Genomic DNA, 27,984 nt, shown 5'->3' on the forward strand with positions numbered 1-27,984 from the left:
GTTTCGCTGGCTCGAATTCGAGAATATAGATCCTATAAGTTCATTTTAACATGGCCCCCCTAACGTTTATTTGGCCAGGTACGTGCGCGAATTAGTTCTTTATCATAAATTATTTATTAATTTTGAGAAATAGTTGATTTTCTTTCATCGTCTGTATTTTGCTTACACTAACAATGTCGGTTGACAAAAAGAAGTGTCATCAATACAGTGCCACGTGCTTGAAGTTGGGATTTGTACAATCAGTGTTGAACTCTCAATTATCCATGTGCTTACTTTGTAATAAGGTTTTATCTAATGAGGTAATGAAATCATACCGTTAGCAGCAGCATTTGCAAGAAACTTATCCTGACAAACAAAATATGGATTTGTCATTTTTCTCAAACACATCTTGTTTCACGTTTCTGAAGGCATCTTCGATCTTAGGGTTACTAGCAACCTCATCACAAAAATGCGACGATGGTTTGATAGCTTCTTATAATATATCAAAATTTATTGCTAAAGCTGGGAAAGCTCATACATCGAAGTAGATTTGATACTGCCGGTTGTCAAGAAGTTTTAGAAACTGTTTTACACCAGCCAGCCGCATCCAATGCAATAAAAAACATCCCATAAGCAACGATTAAGTACGGTGACGAAATGATGAGATGGCCGAAGATGTTCAAATTTCTTTATGCAAATTTTTGATATCCATCATCGAATTTCCCCTTCAAGTTGATGAATCAACCTTGACAGGTAATGTAGGCTTTACTGTAGGCATAGGTCCGGTTTGTAAAGGTAGGAAACATTATTCAAGATATAATTTTTGCAAGAAGCTTGATTATATAGATAGCAAAGGTAAATCTACTTTTAATACTGTCGAAGATTATTTTAAAGAGAAAAACATTCCTCTTGCGAATATTATGTCCATTGCCACTGATAGGCTCCTGCAATGGTGGGTCGACATCGTGGGTTTATCGTCCTTTTTGGAAAAGGTGGTACCAGATATTTTAACTGTTCACTGCGTGATTGACAGACAGCATTTAGTAGGAAAAAATCTCAGTGACCGTTTGCATCAATCATTGCAATATGTCATATCTGCTTTGAACGAAATTCACAGTAATGCTGTCTACGATTGATTATTCAGACGCTTGCAACTATACACCGAGATTCACTGGCATTCCAAAAGCTTCTGTCTCAATAGGTATTGGAATCTTTTCCACTCTGTGCTTGTGTTCCTCGAAAACAGAAATGTAGCTCTGAGAGACAGATTGCTAGAATATATGAAAGACTTTGGCTGATTTATCTGTAAAATTTAATGGCGGTTAATTTAACATTTCAAGGCGACGAACTCAGTTTGATCCCTACAAAATCAGTTATTTTAGCTTTTCTAAAAAAAAAACTAATTTTGTGGAAGCAGAATTTTGGTTGGAAAGAGTTCAGCCAAGTAGGCGAAATTCTCTCTGATGACGCATAAGAATATTGTCAACACCTTGACTCTTGGCACATGGACTTTTCTGACCCTTTTAAAGACGTTTTGTTCCCTAGAAGTCCCTCAATGGATTTGTGGGTTTTGAACCCTTTTGTAAATATTGAAACAGCAGAGGTTCAGATTTACGAGGAATTGGTCGAATTTTTTTACGTGCTTGAAGTTGGGATTTGTACAATCAGTGTTGAACTCTCAATTATCCATGTGCTTACTTTGTAATAAGGTTTTATCTAATGAGGTAATGAAATCATACCGTTAGCAGCAGCATTTGCAAGAAACTTATCCTGACAAACAAAATATGGATTTGTCATTTTTCTCAAACACATCTTGTTTCACGTTTCTGAAGGCATCTTCGATCTTAGGGTTACTAGCAACCTCATCACAAAAATGCGACGATGGTTTGATAGCTTCTTATAATATATCAAAATTTATTGCTAAAGCTGGGAAAGCTCATACATCGAAGTAGATTTGATACTGCCGGTTGTCAAGAAGTTTTAGAAACTGTTTTACACCAGCCAGCCGCATCCAATGCAATAAAAAACATCCCATAAGCAACGATTAAGTACGGTGACGAAATGATGAGATGGCCGAAGATGTTCAAATTTCTTTATGCAAATTTTTGATATCCATCATCGAATTTCCCCTTCAAGTTGATGAATCAACCTTGACAGGTAATGTAGGCTTTACTGTAGGCATAGGTCCGGTTTGTAAAGGTAGGAAACATTATTCAAGATATAATTTTTGCAAGAAGCTTGATTATATAGATAGCAAAGGTAAATCTACTTTTAATACTGTCGAAGATTATTTTAAAGAGAAAAACATTCCTCTTGCGAATATTATGTCCATTGCCACTGATAGGCTCCTGCAATGGTGGGTCGACATCGTGGGTTTATCGTCCTTTTTGGAAAAGGTGGTACCAGATATTTTAACTGTTCACTGCGTGATTGACAGACAGCATTTAGTAGGAAAAAATCTCAGTGACCGTTTGCATCAATCATTGCAATATGTCATATCTGCTTTGAACGAAATTCACAGTAATGCTGTCTACGATTGATTATTCAGACGCTTGCAACTATACACCGAGATTCACTGGCATTCCAAAAGCTTCTGTCTCAATAGGTATTGGAATCTTTTCCACTCTGTGCTTGTGTTCCTCGAAAACAGAAATGTAGCTCTGAGAGACAGATTGCTAGAATATATGAAAGACTTTGGCTGATTTATCTGTAAAATTTAATGGCGGTTAATTTAACATTTCAAGGCGACGAACTCAGTTTGATCCCTACAAAATCAGTTATTTTAGCTTTTCTAAAAAAAAAACTAATTTTGTGGAAGCAGAATTTTGGTTGGAAAGAGTTCAGCCAAGTAGGCGAAATTCTCTCTGATGACGCATAAGAATATTGTCAACACCTTGACTCTTGGCACATGGACTTTTCTGACCCTTTTAAAGACGTTTTGTTCCCTAGAAGTCCCTCAATGGATTTGTGGGTTTTGAACCCTTTTGTAAATATTGAAACAGCAGAGGTTCAGATTTACGAGGAATTGGTCGAATTTTTTTAATGAAACTTTAAAGTGTTGATCGTCTCACAGAATTTTTGCTAAAAGGTAACATCAGTCGTCTCTATCCTGGACTGTAGACAATCGTTAAATTTTTTTTAATTGTCTTCCCTGCCTCCTTATTTGTCGAACGGGGATTCAGTGCTGTTACGGATCTTGTCACAAAAAGGAGAAATCGACTCGAAATTGTGCAACGAGGTTATTTGTGTCTTCATCTCACTATAAGTATTAAACCGAGCGTTAAGGAATTACTGTCTGAACCATTAAGTACAATCATCCCACTAGCATAGTTACTTGAATGTTTCGCTGATATTACTTTTTAGTGTAAAAAATTATTTTGGGTGTTTTTTTTAATTATCTAATTAGGAATAAATTATTATTTTTAAGTATAGGTTTCTTTGTTTTTTTTTTCATTAAACGTATTTATTTTGATCATAACAAATAGACTGTGATTACCTGCCGTGAGAAAATTATCGAGTTAATTTATTCTTTTTTAAAAAACCAAAAAAATTTAAAGTGTAAAAATATTTCTTAAAAATTTTGTCTCTTATAACACAGCACGCGTCCCTCCATCCCCATGCTATAGTCTATATAACAAAGGGGGCGTTGAAATGTTTTTTGCTCCTTAAGGGGGCGGCAATGTTAAAAAGGTTGAGAACCTATGATCTATCCTCACAATCAAGAAAATTATTTGGTGCAAATTTTTTGCTAGTGCCCTTCCTATTTTTTTTCTTTTTTGCCTTTGACATAGTTTTGAGTAACATTGGACCATCATTACCCATTGTATACTTAGTGAATTAAAGTAGATATTGAAATATAAAGATTTATTTTTTATAAAAATGTATAATAATTCATCTTGATTCATCACAATCAGGGAAATTATTTCACATAAATTTTTCTTTTTTTAGTGCCCTCTCTATTTTTTTTTCTGCTTACGTTAGTCATAATTTCGAGCATCACACAACTTTCATGGAATTTTTATTCATAGTAAATTAAAGAATATTCTTAAACAAAAAATTCATTTTAAATCAAAGAGTATTCAAGTTTATTCTAATTCATCAATCAGGGAATTTATCTTATATAAAAAATACCGCTTCCATGACCTTTACGTGATTTTCTGATATTCCTTTTCTACTGAATTTTTATTTCATAAATGGTAAAAGAATAGCTAGATGTTGACACGGAATAGAAAGTTTTTATTTCAAACTCGTTTATAGTTTTTGTTATCCTTAAAACAATTTTTAATACTGAACATGTTGTCTAAAATTTTGAAAAGGAAAAAAAAATCTATTTCAGAAAATGTTTTCTTATTTGCATTAAATCAAGAATACAAATACATAATTTTTATTATTTTCTATTTTTTTCAAATGTCTAAAGATTGAAAATAAATGGATTTTTTCCTGTTTTCGGCAGCGCAAAAGGAGTAAATCTTTTAAATAAAAACTAAATATATAAATCTGCGAATTGTAAGAGTTGTCACAATTGTAAAATTGTCAAAATGTAACATATTCTCGTTATTTATATACTTAAATTTTTATTTTATAATTATATTTTTCTTTAAAAGGTACAATTGTGTAACTTTCTAAAAGGAATATTTTCATTAAAAGAAAGTCAAACTATATTCTGTTCTTCTTTCAAATCAAAATCAGTCGTTACTAAGTAAAATTTTTATCTTTATCATCACCTACACTATATTAAATGAGAAAAAGAGACTAAAAATAGAAACATTGTCTAGACTGTTTTTTCTCTACTCTTAATCATGAGAATTGAAAAAAAAATTCATTAACCTTATTTTGATAATGGAAATTTCCATCTGCAGAATAACGGATTAAAAATTTACAATGTTGCAAATAAATTGGTAAATGAAACAGGTTATATGTTAAAAAATGAAATTTTAAAGCGTATTTCAACATAAATATAAGAGTTGTAGCATGCAGGTGTTTTTGTCAATTTAATTATTAATAAATATTTTTACTGAATTACAATGTATGAAAATTTATGGAAATAACTTATATAACAAAAAGAAAACTATTTATTTTGTTATGATTTTATCGAAACATAATAGCAGTTAAATCCATACATGGCAACGTTACTTTTAAAAAGTAACGAGTAAAAGTACAAGTATTTTTAAAAAAAGTAACGAGTAAACAGTAAAAAGTTCTTATTTTAAAAAGTAACGAGTAAAAAGTACAAGTAAAAGTACAAGTACTAAACAAAAAAAGTAACGATTTAAAAGTACATTTCTAGGAAATCGAAAATTCAAAGTAAACTAAACTTTTATTGAATAATATTCTTATGTTCTTTAATGTTTTTGCAAAATTGTTGCTAATATTTATTTAATTATTTTTAATTTTGAAAGTTATGGACATTAATTTATTTTTAAATTTGGAAGAATATTATAATATAATTTTATAATATAATCGTATAATATAATTTTAAAATCAAATATAATTTTAATATCAAGCATTTTATGGATTTGCACGAAAAAGAATTTTATCTATTGATTCTAATTTTAATTTATTATTTTTATTTACTTAAATTACCATTGATTTAAAATTATTTTACTCTTTAGAAACGCATTTTAAAAGCACAAACATAAGCAAAGCAAACACGGGGTTTCAGATAACTTTGTGATCCTTGAGCTAGTAAAAAATAACTGAATGTGAAGTAAGTTGAAACAGAAGGTATTTAAACACGAAGCTAGCAGTGAATGCATATATATTGCACATTAATTTTATAAATAAAAAAACATAAGCATTTATTTTTAAATTTAAATTCCTTTTTTTTTTAAGAAAGCTTACCGAGTTTTAGAAAAAAGTAACGATTTCATTCGATATTTCCTTTACAAATACTTGTACTTTTTCCCTAAAAAAGTAACGAAAGTACAAGTAAAAGTACGTAATTAAAAAAGTAACGAAGTACAAGTAAAAGTACGTACTTTTTACTTGTACCGGCGGTACAAGTAACGAAAGTAAAAGTACTGCCATATATGGTTAAATCTTTCATTTTTTAAAATTGCATTTACTTGAAAAGATTGAAACAGTTTAATAATGCGAAAAATTTTCATTTTATGTTTAAAAAAATTTATGATCATTTTTTGTAAAAGAAAAAGAAAAATGAAAAAAAAAACGGATATTGTTAATGAAAACGGTTAGGATACTGGCATTTTTATAAAATAAAAAAATTTCAAAAAAAATTGAGATCATTTTATTACGATCTCCGGTTACCCCTTGGTCCAATGCTTTTTATTCTGGTTCGATTTCGATAAACGCCACAAAACTGTTTCAATTGATGTTTGTCACCGGATAGGTTTTCAAATCCTGGCTATATACGTGTTTCAAGACGTCATAAAATACTTTTCCTTCTTCAGTATTCATATTTATACTAAAATCACCGCCAAGACAGTAATTATAAATGTAAAAATACTTTAAATTATTATGTAAATATATTGAGAATGACTTCAGGTGAAATGAATAAGAAAAAAAAGAATTCTAAAAAAAATCAAGAAAATTCAAACAGCAGCGGTCGCCATAGCAGCGCATGCAATGACGACGCATGCGCACTGTTTACTATTACTCTTGAACACAGATGAAAAGTGTGATGATGTCCAAATAAAGTGCCACGCCATAAAACCCAAAACAAGACCCATTTTGCCAATGGGTAAAAACTTCATGGTATTTGGGTTTCTGTGTATTGCGCTGTCATCATATTTTGAAATTTCTGTATAAATGTTAATATTAATATTTAGCAATATCAAACCTGTCTCTTTCTTTTGGTTATTTTGACATCAGCTCAAGAACGAACTTGCAAATCAGCCTCGCTAGCGATATGTAAATATCGCGATATATATATATATATATATATATATATATATATATATATATATATATATATATATATATATATATATATATATATATATATATATATATATATATATATATATATATATATATATATATATAAATATATATATATATATATATATATATATATATATATATATATATATATATATATATATATATATATATATATATATATATATATATATATATATATATATACTGCTGGGCAATTGCTACGACTGGATGATAATAACAGCGAAAGCAACCACAAAATTGTAAGTAGGAAAATGTGAAAATTAGTATAAGTGCGAGATACAGTAAGACATGTTTTACCGTATGAAAATTTCGGGTTGTCGAACTGGTTTGTATCATGACAGAGCTGAGAAAGAGATATAAGCTACACTGGTGTGCAAAACTTAAGCAACAAGTGGTTTTTCGGCCACAGCTCCCCAACAAAGTATAAGATAGCCATGAAATTTCAGTATAATATGCACGTAATTCAGTAGAAAGATTATTTGTATGCAAATTTTAGAAATAAAACGTCGCAGGTGATGTAAGTGTACGTAAACCTTGTGGGTCGTCGTGCGCAGGTCAAAGCTGTGATAAAAGGATGAAGAGCACCGTCGTGAAAGACATTCGCTGCAAGTGCAAGTGATTTGTTTTGAGAAGCATGTCTTCAAGAAATCATTTAGATGACTTTACTCGAGGAAGAATGTTTGGGAAGCTTGAGGAGGGGCGTAATGTGACCAGTGTCGCCGAAGAGTTCGGGGCCAACAAAAGTGTTGTTTCTCGTGTTTGGAATGCCTTTAAAGCTACTGTTACAGCTGTTCGGAAGGTTGGTGGTGGCCGTCCAAGGAAAACAACACCAAGAGATGACCGTTACATTGTTCTCCAGGCGAAAAGAAACCGTTTTCAGTCAGCGAGCGCCATATCTCAGCAACTGTGCACAGCCACAGTACGACAAGTATCAAGATTTACAGTGGCCAGACGCCTCCACAAAGGTGGCTTATTTGCTAGACGTCCTGAACGCTGCATACCTTTAAAAGTTAGCCATCGGCGGCACCGTTAGTGGTGCAGAGAACACGAAACCTGGACACCTCATCAATGGAGTCGCGTCCTCTTCACAGATGAAAGTCGTTTCAGTGCTACAAGCGATTCTCAACGTTAGTTGATCTGGAGAGGGGTTGGAGCTCGATTTTATCCCAATAACATCGCGGAAAGAGATCGTTACGGTGGTCCTGGAGTTGTCGTCTGGGGTGGCATTATGTTGAATGGGCGGACTGAGCTTCAGATCTTCGACCGAGGTTCTGTAACTGGAGACCGCTTCTGCAATGAGGTAATCCTACCCTATGTGCGTCTGTTCCGAGGGGCCATTGGACCGGACTTCATTTTTATGGATGACAATGCCCAGTCACACCGTACTGCCAATGTTCAAGAGCTACTGGAAAGTGAAGATATCACACGAATGGATTGGCCAACTTACTCTCCTGATTTAAATCCCATAAAGCATGTGTGGGATGCATTAGGGAGACGTCTTGCGACACGACAGTATCCTCATGGTAACACCCATCAGATGAAAGATGCGTTAAAGGAGGAATGGAGACGTTTACCTCAAGAACTCCTGGATAATCTGGTGCTTAGCATGGAGAGACGATGCCAAGCAACAATTACAGTAAGGGGAGGGCATATCCCCTACTAGGGAACATCTGCCAGTTGTACTTACGCTTCTTCAGGCAATCATGTGTAGCGCCACTATAAGTCAAATAAAGCCTTTTTTTCTTCCATACCCTATTTTAAGCTTTATATTCATTTCTGCACCATTATTCTTTTACCATCGTTTAAGTACAAAATAATGTACATCATATTCAAATTTCATGTCATTCGGATGATTTCTTGTAGAGTTATGACAAAAAACGCACTTGTTGCTTAAGTTTTGCACACCAGTGTATTTGACGTGCATTGATCGTCGTTGTTTTTAATCAAAGTTTAATGGGAAGCAATCCATTGATGAGCTTGCAATTTTTGACGTGTCTTACCGACATTATTTATATGACATTACGATTGGTCGTATTATTGACAAGAGTGAAGAAGGCAGAAAAATAATAAATGCTGCCAAAGACTTCGACGTCAGCCACAATGTTGTTTCAAGGCTATGGAAATCCTTTCAAGAAACTGGAATGTGTAGCAGACGTTAAGGGGGAGTTTGTGTTCTATATAGGACGCATTCAAAAGAAGGATGGTTAGTGCTATCGACAAAAAGAAACCGATGCAAAACAGCCAGTCAAGTAGCAAATCAGTCTCATACTGCTACTGGCAAGCGAATCTCCCGAAAAATGTAGTCAGATCCTTGCAAGTCGAAGGGCTATACGCATGCCGACCTGTTATGTACATATCATTATCCAGACGTCACCGTAACGGCTGCTTGCAATGGCGTCTGCTGCATCTTAGGACTGGACATGCGTTCTATAGATTCAGTCTCTCGTTTGTTTGTCGACGCCAAATTATATGACGTGAGATTGGTACTGCAGAACAGTCGAGAAAAAATTCAGGAAAGGGAGTGATATTCTACATGTAGTGTCATTTTTCGGCTGGTATTAAGATAAACGCCGTACGCCTTTTTTGTGCTTCCAACTGCAACATGTCATCGAACAGTCACTGTCGAAGCGTGTATGCAGAGTAAGGATATTCAACGCCTCGTATGGCCAGCACGTCCTTCAGATCTGAAGCCGATTCAAAATTTGTGGGATACTTTGGGAAGGAGTGTAGCTGGTGAGTGTTGCTGCTAGAGAGGAGTGTTGCGAGAACGCCCTGTAACAAACAAGAGCACCCTTATCCATATACTGACAGAGGAATGGAACAAATTGCCCAACAGCTGCTGAATACTGTAGTGCAAAGCAAGCCACGACGTCTGGAAACTTGCATGGTGATTATATCCCCTATTGACATCTTTTTCCGTGATGCTTACATATGGTATTTGTATTTTTTACTTTTTCAGCACAAAACGACTATTTTGTTCCTTGAACAAATTTAAAACCTTCGTGGTTTCAGATCACAATAAATTGTCTTCTTCTTTTAATGTCCAAACATTCTGGCATTCTTTTATTTCATTTGGTATTTCACCACGCTTAATTTTTTATGCACTATGCAGCCATTTGGTTCCGTCCTTAGCAATTGTGCAGTAGTAATATATATATATATATATATATATATATATATATATATATATATATATATATATATATATATATATATATATATATATATATATATATATATATATATATATATATATATATATATATATATATATATATATATATATATAACATGTATAGATAGGAACAAAATAAAATTTCAAGTTTTTTTAATAAATATCTTGCATAAATTCGTAAATAGTTTTTAAAATCGATAATTATGGAACGAGAAATAGTTAATTGTTAAGTTTTTAAAGCGTTATAATCCTCTTTTGGGTATAATTTCTTGAAATGATAAATTCCTTTTTAGGCCTTTTCGAATGATTTCCGCGGCTTTAATAGATACTTTTGGTTACATTCATTAAATACTTTTTTTTCTCCTATGTTCGTAAATAAACACGCTTTAGATGTATAATTTAAATAACAAAAGCAATGAGAATAAATTGCAGCAAATTTTTAAACATTAGTTTAACAACTAATTCCAAATGGTGTTCAAATATTTAAAGGAATGAAAAAAAGTTTGCAAAACTGGTTTTCTAAAAATTCACTAACATATCAATTATGATGATTTCCCATTTATTTCTCCAACTAAAAAAAAGAAGTCGTTATTTTTCAATAACAGAAAATTAAATTCCCCAGACACTTAAAATGTAGCAAACGTTTATGCAAACATAATTTCAATTTATTTAAATCCTCAATTTCAGATTGGGACTCAAAGTAATAAATTTTTCCTTTTTAATCTTTGTTGGAGAAAGTGACAGATGGGAAGTGTTGCATGAAAAGGCCAAATCGATTTTAGTGAATAGAACCACCTTCCCTGGCAACCGGTGGTTCTCGAAAAATTTCAACAGTTCAATTAAAGAGTCATAATTCAAAATTTGACTTACACTAGGACGTCTCTGCTTAGAAACTTCATGCGCTTCTTATTTTCATGCATGTTTAAAAGGTATTGATGAAAATTTTAATCTTACAAGTGGCGTTTTGTTGGTGAATAATTATTTGGCTAAAAATATTGAAAAAGAAACTCTCGTATCTGAAGAATTATATATTTTCTTTATTTAATTGATAATTAAGTTTTTGGTTGGAGTGTTTAAATTTTATTCTAGTATGTTTCATAAAGATTATACATTACAATAAAGGCACTGTGTTGACAGTTTTAAGTAAAAAATAAATATACACAGTAACAAATTCCGGTTCAAACTACGATACCGGTATTCTGGGTTCGTCATCCGTAAATTTCCTTTTTACCGTAAAATAATATTACGTAATTTTTAGAGTAGGATTTATTTGATTAGAGTGATTTAGTGATTTTAGGGATTTGCTGAAAAAACTACGGTTTACCAGTTTTTTTTTGTTCAGTAGCATGTTCCAGTTAAAGTGAATTTTACTGTAAAAAACACACCTTTACATCACCTTTTTACGGTAATTTTTTTTCGGAATATTTTACAGTATACTCAGATACGATAGAAACAAATCTTACCATAAATTTAAATAACTTTGTGACACCATTTGAAAAAAAAAATTAAAATGAAGCTATCGCTTACATGGTATCATATTTACAGTAAAGCTAATAAGGAAGAATAGCCTGGGTTACAACAGCCTATAATCATAATTTTCTAATGGGTTTGTCAAATAATGCTTTTTATCACTAAATATCGTGATATCTTACTGCATCGGACTGGTTGAAAGTCGGAAATTTCAATGAAAATGTCATATTTTATTTTTATTGCTTATTTTTCTGTTTATAAGCTTTCTATATTTCTCTAAACTTTTGATTTTCGATCTTTGGAATCGAAGAAATTCTTCGCATGCTGATAAACGAAAGATAATAGCAATTACATGCTTTAAATGCATTGTCAGAAAAACGTTAATTTTGAGAAAACTCTCTTTACGCTAAGGCACATTACAATCAAAATTAATTTTATAACTCTTTGAAACTTTGTATATGGGTTTCTCATAATGTTAGCTATGTTTGTAACTGAAAGCCAAGGTCTAAAAATGAATTTCTTATTTTTATCGTATTTTAATTAAGACTGTTTAGAATTTTTCCTTGAAAAATGAATATTGGACAGTATATTTAGTTCTTTCTCATAGTATATTTGAAATGCTTTGAAGATTTTAGTTCAAAACACAGGTAATCATATTATTAAACTAAGAAGAAAAGTTAATTTTGATATTTATGCATTACAATTTGTTGTAGAGCTGTTAGCGTGTCATAAGGAACTTGTAATTTTTGAACTCGAATTTGCCTCGATTTGGAAAAAAATATTTAATAAATTTTTAAAGTTTACATTAAATTTGCAATTTTAAGTCTTCTGCTTACCAAAAATAAAACTTAACTTTAAATGAAGGCATTTTTTTTGAAAATGTATCGCACCCAGTCGGATACCTTAAAATGAAAAATAATTTATGTTGAATATACACTCTATAACAAAAAAATCGACGCAGCAAGAACGCACTAAGACGCGCAAAATCGACGCTCGATCAGGCTGCAATGATGCCGACTGGGGACATATAGTCTTCAGCGACGAATCCCGCTTCCAACTGCGTCCTGACGATCATCGAAGACGTGTTTGGAGGCGCACAGGACAGAGGGGGGATCCTGCCTTCACTATTGCACGCCACACCGGCTCTCAACAAGGCATTATGGTCTGGGGTGGCATTTCCTTTGACAGCCGGACCCCTTAGGTCGTCATTAAAGGTACACTTACTGCGTAGCGGTACGTCGACGATATCCTAAGACCTGTTTTGCTACCGTTCCTTTTGCAGCTCCCTGGGCTGGTTTTTCAGCAGGACAATGCCAGACCACATACGGCACGTGTTGCTATGAACTGTCTGCAATCTTGTCAAACTCTTCCTTGGCCTGCCAGATCACCAGATCTATCTCCCATCGAGCATGTCTGGGATATGATGGGAAGGCGATTGCATCTGGCACGGAATGTTGATGACCTCGTTCGACAATTGGATCGAATTTGGCAGGAAATATCACAAGAGACCATCCGGGAACTTTATCAGTCTATGCCACGCCGTGTGGCAGCTTGTATCCAGGCTAGAAGGGGGTCAACACCTTATTGAGCTTGCTATTGTAGCTCTGCAATAAATTATTCAATCGTTCTGAAATTTTAATCATTTACTATTCTGTACATTGTCTTCCTATCCATCAATTTTCGTTTCAATCGGACAACTCCTTCTTGGTGCGTCGATTTGTTTGTTATAGGGTGTACTTAACTAAAATATAACGCTTTAAATAATTACATGTTAAATGTAAATCAATATTCATTCTAACATTTATTTTAATTCAGGGGAAGGAGTGGTTTTTAATTGGTTTTCATTCAAAAGAAGAACATACTTTGCAGTTACTATCTGCAGCCTAACTATGCATTATAAGAATAATGAGGGGCCGTGGTAGTCCAGTGAACGGGCTTCATTCCGAAGGAACCGGAGTTTGATCCTCAAATCAGCTGAGACTACAGAGTACGTGCGACATACGTGCTCGTAAAATCTGAAGAATTGAAGTCCCGTGGTTGATTGCTAGGCAGTACCATGACTATAGAGATCTGGAGAATATTTCTTTCCTTTTCAGATCTGAGTCTGAATTGAGGAAATGGCCTCACGGATAAGTGGTACTGCCCTCTATCAATGCGGTTCTGAGCTAAGACGTACTTTCAACCTTGTGGTAGTCTTTTGTCAAACTAAAGGCGTACCTTTCTGACTTAATTCACAAATGCCCAATGACAGGCAAGCTTGGCTTGTTCAAGTATCGTTAGAAACGACAAAATAATAAAAATAACAATTTGTTGTTGTTGTTGTTCATTTACGTCGCACTAGAGCTGCACAATGGGCTATTGGCGACGGTCTGGGAAACATCCTAGAGGATGATCCGAAGACACGCCATCACAATTTTGATCCTCTGCAGAGGGGATAGCTCCTCTGCTTTGACAGCTCGACGACCAGCGCGTGAAGTCGAGCACGTTACGGTAGAGCAATTTAACGAGGACAGATGCCGCGCTCATTTAGTCCCTAAGCAGGTTGATCAAAGTGGTCACCCACCCGCACTCTGACCATAGCCAGTGATGCTTGACTTCGGTGATCTGCTGGGAACCGTGTCTTAGCGATCAGTTCACTGTGGGACGAACTAGATTTGAAATAGACAAAAACTGACTTGCTACAAAGTTTTAAACAGTATGAAATTTTGTCCATTAAGAACGTAAGCCCAATTGCTCAAATTCTGCAACTACCTATACAATCCATAAAATAATGAAAATCATTCTTCGTTTATCGTCAAGTTTGATATTTATTTATTGTTTGTTAAATATATAAATTCATGAAATTCACGGATTTATATTTTCGCAGTGTAGAAAGTGAAAATAGAATAATAAGTCACTGCCATTATTTAGCTGTAACTTACAAGCCATTAAATATTCTTGAGTTTTGATGATTATTTAATTACACTCATATTCTTTATATCATGCCTTATAATATTAGAAATTTCAACCATTTTTAAAAATTTGCATCTCAAGTTTAGAAATAAAACAAATTGTTACATTTTCCTGAGTTGCATAACAGTATCTTTTTTCATATTTCCATTCCTTGAAAGATATTACTTTAACTTCTAATATATTAAAATCATGTCCAGTAATTTATTGAGAAAAGGATAGACATGGAATCTCTTACTTGTTGAATTGTTTGGTCCAAGTGGTCTAATCCTACTATCATATCTTCCTGGACCGATGATACTATCAAGAATTTTTTTCTCCATAGCTCTGAAGTTCGGCTTTCTGAACAAGAAAAAGAAAAAAAAAGCAATAAGATTACCGTTGAGGAATCTATTCAAAACAAAATGTATTTCTGTATTGTTCGACATAAGAATATATCATTCTTGTAACGGTGATATTCAGTTTGCTACCTTCTTATAATGCCTTAAAATTTTTGTTAGAAATATAAAAATAAAATATTATTACTTTTATAGAGAAAAACCCATAATTAAATTTTATAAATTTTTCCTTATGAAACTAATAGGACCGATTAAAAGCAAATGATATTTTTGCATTATAGAGAATAAAAATAAATCCTTGTCATAAGACAATTCAACAATTGAGTACAGTTTGTTACCCTTTTAAATTGTTTTTGTAATGCTTTAAAAATGTTGTTAGTAATATTAAAACAAAATATTATTAGTTTTACAGAGTAAAATCCATAATTGCATTTTATAAATTTTTCTTTATAAAACTGATAGGAAGCAAATGATATTTTTGCTTTGTAGAGAATAAAAATAAGTCCTTCTCATGAGAGAATTCAACATTTGAGCACAGTTTGTTACCCTTTTAAATTGATTTTATAATGCTTTAAAATTGCCGTTAAAAGTATTAAAACAAAATATTATTAGTTTCATTGAGAAAAACCCATAATTGCATTTTATAAATTTTTCCTTAAATAGTACCAGTACCAGTTGAAAACAAATGTTATTTTTGCATTGTAGAGAATGAAAAAAAAAATCCTTCTCATAAGACAATTCAACAATTGAGTACAGTTTGTTACCTTTATGAATTGTTTTTATAATGCTTTAAAATTGCTGTTAAAAATATTAAAACAAAATATTATTAGTTTTATAGAGAGAAACCTATAACTGCATTTTATATTGCTTTCACTTTTTAAATTGTTTTCATAATGCTTTAAAATTGCTGTTAGAAACATTGAAACAAAAGTTTATTCGTTTTATAAAATAAACTCTAAAAAATTGCATTTAATGCATTTTTCCTTATAAAACTAATAGTACCAATTGAAAGCAAACGATATTTTCTGCATTGTTAATTATAGGTAGGTAGGAACTTTATTAACGTCGTACTAGAGCTGAACAATGGGCTGTTGGTGACGGTCTGGGAAACATCCGTCAGAGGATGATCCGAAGGCATGTCATCGCAATTTTAATCCTCTGCTTTGACAGCTCGACGACCAGCGCGTGAAGTCGAGCACGTTACGGTAGAGCAATTTAACGAGGACAGATGCCGCGCACACTTAGACCCTAAGCAGGTTGATCAAAGTGGTCACCCACCCGCTAACTGACAGCAGCTAGCTAGTGATGCTTGACTCTGGTGTTCTATTGGGAACATTGCATTTTTTAGATATTTCGTTATAAAAATAAAAATCCAAAATCAAAGAAAAATATATTTCTGCCTTGTTGAGCATAAAAACAAATAATTCTCGTAACACAATTCAACAATTTGTTACTTTTTAAATTGCTTTAATAATGCTTTAAAATTATTGTTAAAATATTCGAACAAAATAGCATTAGGCTTAAAACGAAAAATATAAAATTGCATTTTTAATTTAAGTAGTAAGACGTGAAAGACACTTAGAGATGAAATGAATGGAAAACGCTTTGCACTATAAATTTAATATTTTGTGCTAAAAATGTCATATTTCGAGCTATTAAATGTGAGATTTCTTGATATAAATTTGATAATTCAAATTTAATGCAAAAAAAAAAAATTTTTTTTACGCATTTAAACTTGATAAATGTGAAATGGGAAGCTTTTTGCTATAAATTTGATAACTCATATAACAAATTTAATGTTTTGTACTACGCATACTTTAATAAGGTGTAAAAAAGCTTACTATACACGACGAATTGAAATAGAGCACCACTAAAAAAATTGAAACTTTCTGATGTAAATTTGATTCTTCAAAAAATAAATCCAATGCCTTATACTATTCAGTACTTTGTACCATAAATTTCTTTTATAAGAAAACTTACAATTCAATTTCATAGAAAAATAAAGCATGGTATTTAAATGCAGAAAATGAATATTTTTTAACAAAGAAATGTGTGTTTTGTCATCGCTGCACATGAATGCTGCAAAAAATAAAATTACTGAGTTTATATAAAGATTTAACTCGCAGATTTGTCTCAAGGAGCATAGAATAGGGCCTGCATACAAACCAATTTTTCATTTAAATCAATGAAAAGTTATAAATTCCAAAAACAAACAACAAAAATTTATAAACATGCAACAAAGGGCAGTTCACAGGCAAGAGTAAAAAATTTTATAGAAAATAATCAAACAGTATTATAAAAACTTAAAGCAATTTGTAATTAATTAAATTTATTAGTTTTTTTTATCACCATTTTATTATATGTAATATTAATAAACTTAGTGAGCACGTGATACAAGTGATTTCTTTAAGGAAAGTAAAAGAATGTATTTTTCATTAATTTTAAAATATATAATAGTGATAACTGATCAAGGAGCAATTCAACAATATGTGCTTATTTTGCACACAATGCAAAATGCGTATTTTAAAAAATAGTAAGTGCTCAAACTGTGCTTTTGAAAATTAGGCATTGCTCAAAAATGCGCGTTTAAGGAACTAGACATAGCTGGAAATGCTGATTTTAAAAATTGAATGTAGATCGAAGTAAATGTTTGAAAAAATGGTCGTAGCTGAAAAGGTATAATTTGGCGTAGCCCAAATTGACATATTTGGCATAGCTGTTAAATTAATTTGGCATAGCCCAAAATGAGTCTTTTCAATGTTAAACAATGAAACCAAATTTTTAATTCTTAAGATACTTTTAGAGAAAAGGAAAACAACGCGTACCAAATCAATTAAAAAATTTGCAGATTTCATGAACACATTGTCGACGAAAAAACTCCCTTAAAGCAACTGATGTCTATTAAATAAGGATCTAAATTAAAAGAATGTAAAAAAGTGATTTATGCATTACTATTTTTTATTTACTAGTTAATTCTTTTGGAATCCAACAGCCATACGCATTTTGAGCTATGTCCAATGTATCAACTTGAATAACAAGTTGTTGTTGGCTGAGCTAGTACATTGGATTCTGGGTAAAATTGGATAGTCAATCGATGAAACACCGGTAGATTTTAAACAACTTTGATAAAAAAAACAGCACTATGTCAAAACAGTAATTTACTGAAATTTATTATCTATACTAGTTATTGTAAATTAAGGAAAAATTACAAAAAATAGTGATAACTTTCTCAAACATAAGCCAATCTTAATGAAAATTGAATATGTTGTCAAATCAGAGTTGCTAAGTAAAACTGCAATATGTGAATTAGTAAGCGATGTAATGGAATGGCGTCATATGAAATGAATATAAAATTGTATGTTTGATAGCAAGCCTGCGAATTTTGTAAGCTTGCGAATCTCTAATTTATTTTTAAATTAGAAATTTGAGATAACCAATTTGTAACAATGACCTTCTGGTATCATTTCTCCGAAGAACTGCGATTGAGATTGAGAATTGCAAAGAACTGCGATTGGAAGACTAGAGGCAAGACAAAGTCAGGTAAAAGTAACCCGATGGCTAAATGTGAGTTCTTCTGTGGTTCATAGACTTTGGAAACAATTTCCAACCACAGGTTCAGCATCCAGATGGTTCAGCTAAGGACAGTCAAATGCTATGCTAGCGCCAGTTGTCGATATTTGTCGTTATGTGGACGAAGAAATAGAAGTCAGATCCACTCTTAGTGCAACAATCGGAAGATTGGTGTCAACGTCTACTGTGCGTAGAAGGTCTTACGAAAGTGGTTTGCTTGCTAGGTGACCAGCAATTTGAGTACTGCTATTGTCGTGTCATTGAAGGGAGCGGTTTAGGTGGAAGCAGCAGCATGTCGACTGGACGGCTGACCAATGGCGGACTGTTCTTTTCAGAAATGAGTCCAGGTTTAACCTCCAAGCGATAGCAGGCGTTGTTTGATTTGGAGAAAGAACTCGATATCATTCATCAAGCATCCGGGAAAGAGATGCATACCAAGGAGGCAGTGCCTATGTGTGCGGTGGTATCACTTTGGGTGGCCACTTGCCTTCATGTCTTTCCACGTCGAACAGTGAATGCTCACGTGTATAGTGAGGACATTCTTGATGTTTATGTTTGCTTTTATACTGGTACAAAATTAGATGATTTCGTGCTACAGGATAATAACGCAACCGAGCACAGGACTCGCATGCATCGTGGATGATTATCTCATGGATTATTATCTCAGAGCAACAAACAATTCCGCTCATGGAGAGGCTAGCTCAATGACAAGACTTGTTTGAGATGTTTTAGGAAGATGAGCAGCTGCTCTCAATCCTCCTCCCCAGACTCCTGCCATGCTTGCAATTACTTTACAAGAGCAATGGCTCACGCTTCCAACTGAACTGGTAATTCGCATAATTAAAAACATCTCACATTGCTGTGTGTGCTGCATTACTGCTAGAGGTGATTTTCCTTTGTTGTTCCAAACTGGTACATCTGATTTATTCATTTCATACCTAAGTTTATTTCTGTAACATCATAGGACTGGTAAATAACTTGTATGTTATTTTATACTTTATTATGTGCCAGTTTCATTAAATTCTATAAGTAACTTTTTGAGTAATGGTCATTTGGGGAATTTTCCCTTAATTTATAATAACCAGTGTATATTCCGATTCAATTTCGGATGAAATCATCTGATCTTTTAATAAAAAATCTTCAATAAAATCCAACTCTTATATTAAAACTCTACAGGAAACTCGTTTTAATTTCCTTTCTTTTTCAAACCTTCTGTCAATTCTGATGGGAAAAATATCCTTTAAGGATCTTTGATATAAAGCAGGCTAGATTTTATATTTTTATCTTCTTTAAAATATTTGAAGATATTTACTTAGTAAAGTGTCTGTTTGACTTGTCTTTCCAATTTTTTCTTGACGTGCAGAGTCTGCATTATATATTTACAGATACGTACTAGACATTTATTTATTTATTTTCAGAAAACACGTTTTGAATAGTTGGGACCTTATTATAATTCTATCTATATTATATATGCATTTCAATTATCTTTTATAATCGAAAAGGAATTATAAGATTATGGATAATGTAAATGCATTTTTCAGCTTGATATAATTATTAAATTTTATATCCTCCTGTTTTAAGTTTTTGCTGTCTTTGAAATTTTACGAAAATGGTTTTTTAAAAATGACTTCAGTTTATAAACTAAATAAATTTGAAACAAATAATAGTTGAACTTTTTTTATTATAATAATAATATTATGATAATCTGTAATGAATTAATAATTATATATAATAAAAAGATTAGATGCAATATAGTTAATATATATGCAAAATTTTTTCAAATATGTTAATACTAGGCATAGTGTGCATTTTTAATGGCTTGCCCGTCTGGCCAAAATGATTTTCTCAGTATGTATTGCATTGATTTCTTCAAACTATTTTAGTAGCGATAATTATATAAAAAAATTAAAAGCATTAAAAATTCACTCGAATTATGTGTTTCTAATAATCTTGTCTTTGCTGGTCACCGGTGACTCCCGTAGCGCTACAAACAAAATCAGTGCCGGTCATCGGTGACTCCCAGGACATTCAACGTATTAAGGAAACCCACCGCACATGAAAATGGTTAACTCAATCCAAATCCATGCAAAATCGTAAATATGAACTTAGCTATTTACATTTGACGTCATCAATAGAATTGAAACGTCATAAAAAGCAAACCAAGTGTGAGTTGCTCTAATTTATAGGCAATTTTTCTCTCAAACGCAGAGAAACAGCTGCTGATATTTCGGGCAACTGTGATTTATATATCACATAAGGATTTTTGAGCAATTTTTGGAGAAAGTGGAATATACATTTACCCTCACGGTTAACTTGACGGTTTCGTTGACTGTAATTTTCATAGTGGAATATACCCATTAATGAGTTCTTCCGAGGGAACTAGCATTATGCATTTTTGCAAATTTTATACTGAATATTCTGTTTTAACAATTATTTAAAAGTCGAGATTGCTGTTATATTTGATCAAAAACGAGTTTCACTGGAAGTTTACTCTCAATTTTTTTTTTTCATTTTCTTATGAAAGCACAAGCAAAATCAACTTGGAAGGCATGTGAAGATAACAACGCTTAATTATAATTTTCTAAGCTGTTTAAAACTACATGTTTATAGTAACGCTTTTTTTTAAAAAGAGTTTTGATGTATCATAATTAAGTAAACAAACAGTAATTAACATAAAATAAACTAAGTTACTTAGAAAAGTACAAACTCGTAGGGAATATGTCAATTTTTATTCATTTTCTTATGAAAGCACAAGCAAAATCAACTTGGAAGGCATGTGAAGATAACAACGCTTAATTATAATTTTCAGAGCTGTTTGAAACCACATGTTTATAGTAACGCTTTTTTTAAAAAGAGTTTTGATGTATCATAATTAAGTAAACAAACAGTAATTAACATAAAATGAACTAAGTTACTTAGAAAAGTACAAATTCGTAGGGAATATGTCATTTTTTATTCATTTTCTTATGAAAGCACAAGCAAAATCAACTTGGAAGGCATGTGAAGATAACAACGCTTAATTATAATTTTCAAAGCTGTTTGAAACCACATGTTTATAGTAACGCTTTTTTAAAAAAGAGTTTTGACGTATCATAATTAAGTAAACAAACAGTAATTAACATAAAATAAACTAAGTTACTTAGAAAAGTACAAATTTATAGGGAAAATCGAATGATTTGTGTTAATTCTTGACAATGATGAGTAGGCTGTGATCAATAGCATTATTTTCGTTGGCGAATGACACTGTTGTGAGCTGAGTTAATCTTTTTTTAAGAATTGTAATTCTAAAAATAAGTTTTTTAAAACGTAATGATATAAAGTAAACAAAAGGAGCATGAAGAATAAAACAAAGAAAAATTATAGACATATGAAAAAGGGGAAATAATAAGTAAAAAAATAACAAACAGTTTAAAAAAAAAAAAGGATGAAATTTTATTTAAAAAACCGGGGAAAACCGTGTTTTTTTCCCCGTGTTTTTTCCCCCGGTTTTTTAAATAAAATTTCATCCTTTTCTTTTATTTTTAAAACTGTTGTTTGTTATTTTTTTCTTATTATTTTCCCCTTTTTCATATGTCTTTAATTTTTCCTTGTTTTATTCTTTATTTTGAACTTATCTAATGGGTTCTGTTTACTTGCAGCTTAAGCGCAATAAATAAAACTTATTGTTTTTCTTAACTTACTTCGTGTTTTCTTGTATTTATTTATTTATTATATGTATATATAAATATATATATATATATATATATGATTACTCACACTTTTGTATTCTTATGTTCTGCTTTGACTATACTGATACAATATTAGAATATAACTTTTTCTTATTTTGTTTTGCGGCTTTTTATTTTCCTCTTAAATATTTTTCAGAAATATTTTACTTATTAATACGTTTTCTCTTTCAAAATTTAGATACTTTTCCAGTGTTTTCTTTGTATTTTTATATACATTAACCATAAGGGGTTCAGTTTACAGCCTTCTTAAAATATATATTATCAGTTAGCCCCAATCAGAGCTTTTCTGTGATCTAGTAAAATTATGAGTGATTGACACACCGCAAATTTCACCTGTCTATTTATGCATGCAAATTGCTATTCCCCTCAGATATTGCGGTCAGAAAACCACTCATGAGTAACCGATCAGAATTGCTGGAATATTCAATGCAAAATGCATGCTAATAATTATAGAACACTCTCTAATCAAGTAATGGTCAGTTCTATATAGAACGGACACCGATGTAGGACTGAAAGTGAAAGGTAAGCGCCCCCGTAAGCCGAAAACTATGGATGATTTAATGAGACAGACTTGTGCGTGGCAAGTTTCTGGCGACTTGTTTCAGGCGAATCTGTAATATGTCGCTTCAGTTCATTGAGTGACTTGCGGGATTGGAGCTGCATATTTGTCACTGGAACTAGATGGTCATGTGATATTGAGTAATATTTGAAATTTATTTCTGAAGTGATGAAACGCATTGCTTAAAGGATGCCAATTGATTTTCAAATATTATGCTGCTGATGGAAATGAAAATGGAAAACAGTAAGATTAAGTTAAGAAAAACAATTGAAATCAAAGATACGAAAGCTTCATAAGTCTTTTTTTTAATTTTCTTCATTCTTGATGTTTCAAATTTAAAACAAATTATCAAAATGGTTCAGATAATATTTTGTAAGAAGAAATTTATTTCTGAAGTGATAAAACGAATGACTTAAAGGAGACTAATTCATTTTCAAATAATATGCTGCTGATGGAAATGAAAATAGAAGACAGTAAGATTAAGTTAAGAAAAACAATTGAAATCAAAGACCGGAAAGCTTCAGAAGTCTTTTTTTTTATTTTCATCATTCCTGATGTTTCAACTTTAAAGCAAATTATGAAAATGGTTTTGATAACATTTTGTACGAAAAAATTTATTTCTGAAGTGATAAGAGCATTGCTTAAAGGATGCCAATTGATTTTCAAATATTATGCTACTGATGAAAATGAAAATCGAAAGCAATAAGATCAAATTAGGAAAAACAATTGAAATCAAAGATAGGAAAGCTTCATAAATCTTTTTTTATTTTCATCATTCTTAATGTTTCAACTTTAAAAGCAAATTATCAAAGTGCTTTATATAATATTTTACATAAAGCTTTTGTTTAAATTATGCGTCAATTCCATATCCACTTTGAGATATGGATTTATAATGAAATATATTATAACAGATTATAACAGAAATATCTTTTTCTGTCCTGTTACACTTGTAGTACCTTCTGTTTGTAACAGAAAAATCTGGAGATGTAGCAGATTGAAAAGTTTGAAATATATCGATGAAAATGAATTACTTAAAAGGTTAATGTCGTCTTTTAAATGAAGGTTTTAATTAAATAGTGAGGAATATTAAGATATAATGTTGAATATAATTTTAAATTTTCGAACAAAAATGGTATGTTATTTGTCAAAGAAGTTAGGGCTGCTTAGTTTTCTTTCAAAATTAGAAAATTGAGTATCTTTTTAACACAAGCGGATTTTTCCTAAATTTCTATCTTTTTGAAATTTGTTCTTTAGCTTCTAATTTTCGCAGGGACAAGATAAAAATATAAAAATTACAGATGTCGTCATTTAATACTTAGTAAGCTGCATTTTCGAATTAAGATTAGGTAGTTCACGGTATTCACTACAATCGGAGCTGTGATGGCTATAGGGATCGAACATTTGCCTTAAAATGAGGTGAACCGGGTACGAATCCCAACGATGTACGATGGATATGAATTCCGCACCCGGCTTGCACCAACCACAATGCTGACGTGAAATATCCTCAGTGGTAGAAGGATCATGAATTAGAGTCCCCTTGTCATCAGGGTAACCGTGAGTTTCTCGTGGTCTTCCTCTTCATGAAATGCAAATGCGAGTAAGTTCCATCAAAAAGTCCTCCACGAAGGAAAATTTCTCCTCATACTTGATCCAGGAAATTCCCTTGTCTTCCGGATTGTGTTCAAAATTACATGGTTACGGAGTCAAACATTAGTAGTCGTAAACCCAAAAATTGGGTAGGCTGTTCAACGACGACTATAAAAATAAAGTAAAATATTCACTGCAATCAGTATTTTTAAATATAAAGCATAATACTGGCATTTTTTGTTTTATTTCTTCATTGCGTTAAGTAAATAAATAAAGTGATTAAAACTTTCTTGAAAAAAGCTTACTTTAAGTACATTTAATGGTTTCATATTATTGTTTATTTCATTCATTCAAAAGTTTTACTGTCGCTAGTTGAAAAAAAGAAAACAAATAAGGAAAAAAGCCGTTACTAGTGCGATGTATTAAATGAGTATTACTTATGCCTAAGGGGAAAAAGTTTCTTACATTTCATGTGTTATTTTATCAGGTTTAAAATTTTAAGAGAACAGGAAAATAACAATTCGAGAACTAATTTAAAATACTTTGAGAAAAATAATTTTCTCAGTTTATAACATGCCTGTGAAAGCTACTGAAAAAATTCAATATCAAATGAAATTTAGAGAACTTCTGCTTATTAAAGTATAGTTTGGCAACAGTTATGAAAGGTTATACGATATACAATTGTGGAATTGCTTTTTTTTTATTAGATTAATGAAAATTCCTGGATTTTGTAGGTTCATTGATTTCTAAACTATACTATCGGCAAACGAAACCTTTAAGCATTATTTATAAAACGATAAGTAACGTTTTGCCCCCAGAAAATTGCTCGCATTTATATAGTATATATTTTTTTTAGTACTTGCCGCAAACGTATTACATACTTCAACTGAGAGCTAATTTAAACAGTGTTTGTCTTTACTGACCACGTACAACAATGGCTCGCTCTTAACAATCGTACGTACCAGAAAAATAGAGTAATACTTTGCGCATTGTAGACTAATGCAAAAAATGAAGTGAAAATGCCTAAATGAAAGCACATAAATTGACATAGTTATAGTTATCTCTATAAGCAGCTCTATGAACAAGAACCTTTCTCAGAGTCTAAACGTCTAATAAAGTTTGAGAAGTTTAGAGACAAACGCTCTTAACAATCGTACGTAACAGAAAAGAAAAAGGGTAATACTTCGCGCAGTGTAGAATAATGCAAAAAATGAAGTGAAAATGCACAAATGAAAGTACATAAATTGACATAGTAGTATAGTTCTCTCTATAAGCAGCTCTATGAATAAGAACCTTTCTCAGAGTCTAAGCGTCTAATGAAGTTAGAGAAGTTTAGAGACTAGCGCTCTTAACAATCGTATTTAACGGAATAGAAAAAGGGTAATACTTCGCGCAATGTAGACTAATTCAAAAAATGAAGTGAAAATGCACAAATGAAAGCACATAAATTGACATAGTATAGTTCTCTCTATAAGCAGTTCTATGAACGAGAACCTTTCTCAGAGTCTAAACGTCTTATGAAGTTAGAGAAGTTTAGAGACAAACGCTCTTAACAATCGTACGTAACGGAAAAGAAAAAGGGTAATACTTCGCGCAATGTAGACTAATGCAAAAAATGAAGTGAAAATGCACAAATGAAAGTACATAAATTGACATAGTATAGTTCTCTCTATAAGCAGCTCTATGAATAAGAACCTTTCTCAGAGTCTAAGCGTCTAATGAAGTTAGAGAAGTTTAGAGACTAACGCTCTTAACAATCGTACTTAACAGAAAGGAAAAAGGGTAATACTTCGCGCAATGTGGTCTGATGTAAAAAATTAAGTGAAAATGCCTAGATGAAAGCACATAAATTGACATAGTATAGTTCTCTCTATAAGCAGCTTCATGAACAAGAACCTTTCTCAGAATCAAAACGTCTAATGAAGGTAGAGAAGTTTAGAGACAAACGCTCTTAGCAATCGTACGTACCAGAAAAGAAAAAGGGTAATACTTTGCTCATTGTAGACTATTGCAAAAGGTGAAGTGAAAATGCACAAATGAAGGTACATAAATTGACAGAGTATAGTTCTCTCTATAAGCAGTTCTACTAACAAGAACCCTATAAACAAGAACCTTTCAAGTAGTCTACACCTCTAATGAAGGTAGAGAAGTAAAGAGACAAACGCTCTTAGCAATCGTACGTACCAGAAAAGAAAAAGGGTAATACTTTGCTCATTGTAGACTATTGCAAAAGGTGAAGTGAAAATGCACAAATGAAGGTACATAAATTGACAGAGTATAGTTCTCTCTATAAGCAGTTCTACTAACAAGAACCCTATAAACAAGAACCTTTCAAGGAGTCTACACCTCTAATGAAGGTAGAGAAGTAAAGAGACAAACGCTCTTAGCAATCGTACGTACCAGAAAAGAAAAAGGGTAATACTTTGCTCATTGTAGACTATTGCAAAAGGTGAAGTGAAAATGCACAAATGAAGGTACATAAATTGACAGAGTATAGTTCTCTCTATAAGCAGTTCTACTAACAAGAACCCTATAAACAAGAACCTTTCAAGGAGTCTACACCTCTAATGAAGGTAGAGAAGTAAAGAGACAAACGCTCTTAACAATCGCACGTACCAGAAAAGAAAAAGGGTAATACTTTGCTCATTGTAGACTATTGCAAAAAATGAAGTGAAAATGCACAAATGAAGGTACATAAATTGACAGAGTATAGTTCTCTCTATAAGCAGTTCTACTAACAAGAACCCTATAAACAAGAACCTTTCAAGGAGTCTACACCTCTAATGAAGGTAGAGAAGTAAAGAGACAAACGCTCTTAACAATCGCACGTACCAGAAAAAAAGGGTAATACTTGCGCATTGTAGACTAGTGCAAGAAGTGAAGTGAAAATGCACAAATGAAGGTACATAAATTGACAGAGTATAGTTCTCTCTATAAGCAGTTCTACTAACAAGAACCCTATAAACAAGAACCTTTCAAGGAGTCTACACCTCTAATGAAGGTAGAGAAGTAAAGAGACAAACGCTCTTAACAATCGCACGTACCAGAAAAAAAGGGTAATACTTGCGCATTGTAGACTAGTGCAAGAAGTGAAGTGAAAATGCACAAATGAAGGTACATAAATTGACAGAGTATAGTTCTCTCTATAAGCAGTTCTACTAACAAGAACCCTATAAACAAGAACCTTTCAAGGAGTCTACACCTCTAATGAAGGTAGAGAAGTAAAGAGACAAACGCTCTTAACAATCGCACGTACCAGAAAAAAAGGGTAATACTTGCGCATTGTAGACTAGTGCAAGAAGTGAAGTGAAAATGCACAAATGAAGGTACATAAATTGACAGAGTATAGTTCTCTCTATAAGCAGTTCTACTAACAAGAACCCTATAAACAAGAACCTTTCAAGGAGTCTACACCTCTAATGAAGGTAGAGAAGTAAAGAGACAAACGCTCTTAACAATCGCACGTACCAGAAAAAAAGGGTAATACTTGCGCATTGTAGACTAGTGCAAGAAGTGAAGTGAAAATGCACAAATGAAGGTACATAAATTGACAGAGTATAGTTCTCTCTATAAGCAGTTCTACTAACAAGAACCCTATAAACAAGAACCTTTCAAGGAGTCTACACCTCTAATGAAGGTAGAGAAGTAAAGAGACAAACGCTCTTAACAATCGCACGTACCAGAAAAAAAGGGTAATACTTGCGC

The 27,984-nt window shown here is 32.3% G+C and overlaps 1 protein-coding gene across 2 annotated transcripts in view; it reads right to left on the bottom strand.

Annotated features, from left to right (window-relative positions):
- Positions 1-27,984, bottom strand: part of LOC107449790 (glutamate-gated chloride channel-like) — a 457,252-nt gene that overhangs the window by 95,600 nt on the left and 333,668 nt on the right. For both annotated transcript variants that reach the window (XM_043042909.3, XM_087164199.1), the window contains one exon: positions 14,736-14,839. In XM_043042909.3, the coding sequence (XP_042898843.1) occupies positions 14,736-14,839 (104 nt within the window). The remainder of the gene's footprint in view (positions 1-14,735; positions 14,840-27,984) is intronic.

This window comes from Parasteatoda tepidariorum, chromosome 5 (assembly GCF_982258835.1).
Source record: "Parasteatoda tepidariorum strain Cologne lab strain chromosome 5, Ptep-v5.0, whole genome shotgun sequence".
Taxonomy (NCBI): Eukaryota; Metazoa; Arthropoda; class Arachnida; order Araneae; family Theridiidae; genus Parasteatoda; species Parasteatoda tepidariorum.